Raw genomic sequence first — 2190 nt, 5'->3', positions numbered from 1 at the left:
TTTTTTGCGTGTCCTTCCTTTTCTTATACTTCATTAGTGCTTATCATTACAATGTGATGAAATAAAATGCCGTAGACGATAAAATTGTGCTAGAAATTTGCATAATAAGTGTTTCTTATTAATGCATGAACGCGGTAGCTTCTCAACGATATGTCAACCGATATGTATAGTTCTTGTTTTATATAAACAACTTTTGTTGCTATAATGTACCTAGAGTGTTTTTGTTGCGCGTGTTTATCTGTTGTTGTTTTTCTTAAACATTTGGAAAAGTATAACTTTAAAAATAGTAAAACTTAACTATGGAAAAAGCTAACACGCATCGTGTAAACTGAAGTTTAGTGTTCACTCAGTAGGATACCTAGAACTAACAATAGATCATAAAAAATCTGATCGTATTTACTTAACTAACTATTACGTGTACTTGTTAAACAAAATTTAATTATTTAAGGGGAAAAATTTCATTCAAACAAACGTAACCTGGGAAAACACTATGATCACTAATAGAAGCACTTTTTTGCGCAAACAGTCTTTTAACGTTAGCAGCGTTTTGATTTTCACATGTTTTGATGAATTGCAACGAGCAGATATGGTAGTGAGGTTTCATTTAAGTAAGCAACTTTCTAATCGTGAGTTCGAGTCCTTTTACAACCTCATGTACAAACATGTTCTTTTGCAGAGCAAAAGCTGCAACACGGCTTCAAAACGCGACGCAAAGTCGGCTCCTTCCAGGCTCGTGAACCGAGATGGCAAACTGCAGATCTGTCTGGACCAGCTCAGCCTTGACACCCGCCGCCGCTACCTCAAGAACCCGTTCAATACCGTGCTGGATTTGAAATGGAGATGGACGATTGTGATATTCTCCGTCGGCTTCATCTCGACCTGGCTTTTCTTCGCGATCGTTTATTATCTTCTAGCACTTATTCACGGCGATTTATCAGGGGACCGGAAAGAAAACGAAATTCCATGTCTCCAAAACGTGAAAAGTTTTTCATCAGCGTTTCTCTTCTCATTGGAGACGCAGCACACAATTGGCTACGGTTACCGTAACCCTTCCTCAGAGTGCAGTGGTGCGGTATTCGTGGTATATATTCAGTTTATCGTCGGCATCGCTGTCCAGTGCGTGACTGCGGGCATTATAGTGGCCAAACTGCAAACGGGGAAGCGGACCCATAATGCAATTATGTTCAGTGAGCTAGCGTGCGTGGGAATCTGCAACAACAGCGTGTGCCTCATGGTTCGAATTGGGAATGCAGGTCCCTCCGAGCTGGTAAACGTCAAGGGGTCCGGTGTAATCATAGAGCGACTGAAACTCGAGGAATCCGGAGACTCGAATACGGAAGCACTGTCGGAAACTGTGGTGGAGTTCGTGTCAGACAGCGGAAGCAGCAACATCAATCTACTGTGGCCAGCGGTGATCCATTGTCAAATAAAAGAAAACGCTAAACAGATGATTAAAAGGCTACAGAGTGTACGCACCGAGCTGATAGTCGTTCTCGAGGGTGTTTTCGACTCCACGGGGCGCAACGTCCAACTGAGGCGATCCTTTCTCCCGCACGAAATCGAAATTGGGAAGCAGTTCGTCGACATCAGTCCGCAGTTAGTGAAAAATCAACAGACGAACGCATATTGTCACACGGTGGATATCGACGGTTTCGACGCCATTCAGACTGATAAGCTATGGGAGCGGTTGATTTCTTCGTCTGGCAATGACTGAGTGTGATTGTCTTTAACTCGGGTTCTGTAACAGAGGTGGAACTGTATCCATGCATTGGACAACAAACTGATGATTGTTGAATACCGGTACTGCGATGGTTTTTGACGATGCTGCGAATCAGCTCGTCTAAGTTATCATACCATGAAAAATTCTTCACCATGGCGACCTATGTAAAAGACCAAGCCAGTCCGATTGAGATAGCTCGATTTTTGTAATCGGCATACATCGCTGATAATCATTGATAAAGGTAAAGGAAGCTCAGCTATATATAGGACAGCATATTCTGGGGGAAAGATTTAATAATAGTTTGAAAATGTTAAATTGAAATCAGTTGTATTCAATCCATTATATGTTTATAGATCAATAAAACAACTATGCATTTTCAGTATTGTATTTGACATTTATCATGATTCTGTAAATAAATTGCGGATAAAAACGTGTATAATTAACGTTTAACGCGATCACGTTAAAGCGAG

The 2190-nt window shown here is 41.2% G+C and overlaps 1 protein-coding gene across 1 annotated transcript; it reads left to right on the top strand.

The window, feature by feature from the left end:
• The first annotated feature begins 586 nt into the window (after positions 1-586).
• LOC127870005 (inward rectifier potassium channel 2-like) lies at positions 587-1714 on the top strand. Its single transcript, XM_052412667.1, has one exon. The coding sequence runs from the start codon at positions 587-589 to the stop codon at positions 1712-1714; it is 1128 nt and encodes a 375-aa protein (XP_052268627.1).
• Positions 1715-2190: the final 476 nt, after the last annotated feature.

Source organism: Dreissena polymorpha, chromosome 2, assembly GCF_020536995.1.
Source record: "Dreissena polymorpha isolate Duluth1 chromosome 2, UMN_Dpol_1.0, whole genome shotgun sequence".
NCBI classification, from domain to species: Eukaryota; Metazoa; Mollusca; class Bivalvia; order Myida; family Dreissenidae; genus Dreissena; species Dreissena polymorpha.
Note: the sequence above shows the minus strand (reverse complement) of the source record. Positions and strands in the feature narration are given on the sequence as shown.

Bases quoted from the DNA above. Each gene is read 5' to 3' on its own strand.
- LOC127870005 (XM_052412667.1), top strand. From the start codon at position 587: ATGGTAGTGAGGTTTCATTTAAGTAAGCAACTTTCTAATCGTGAGTTC.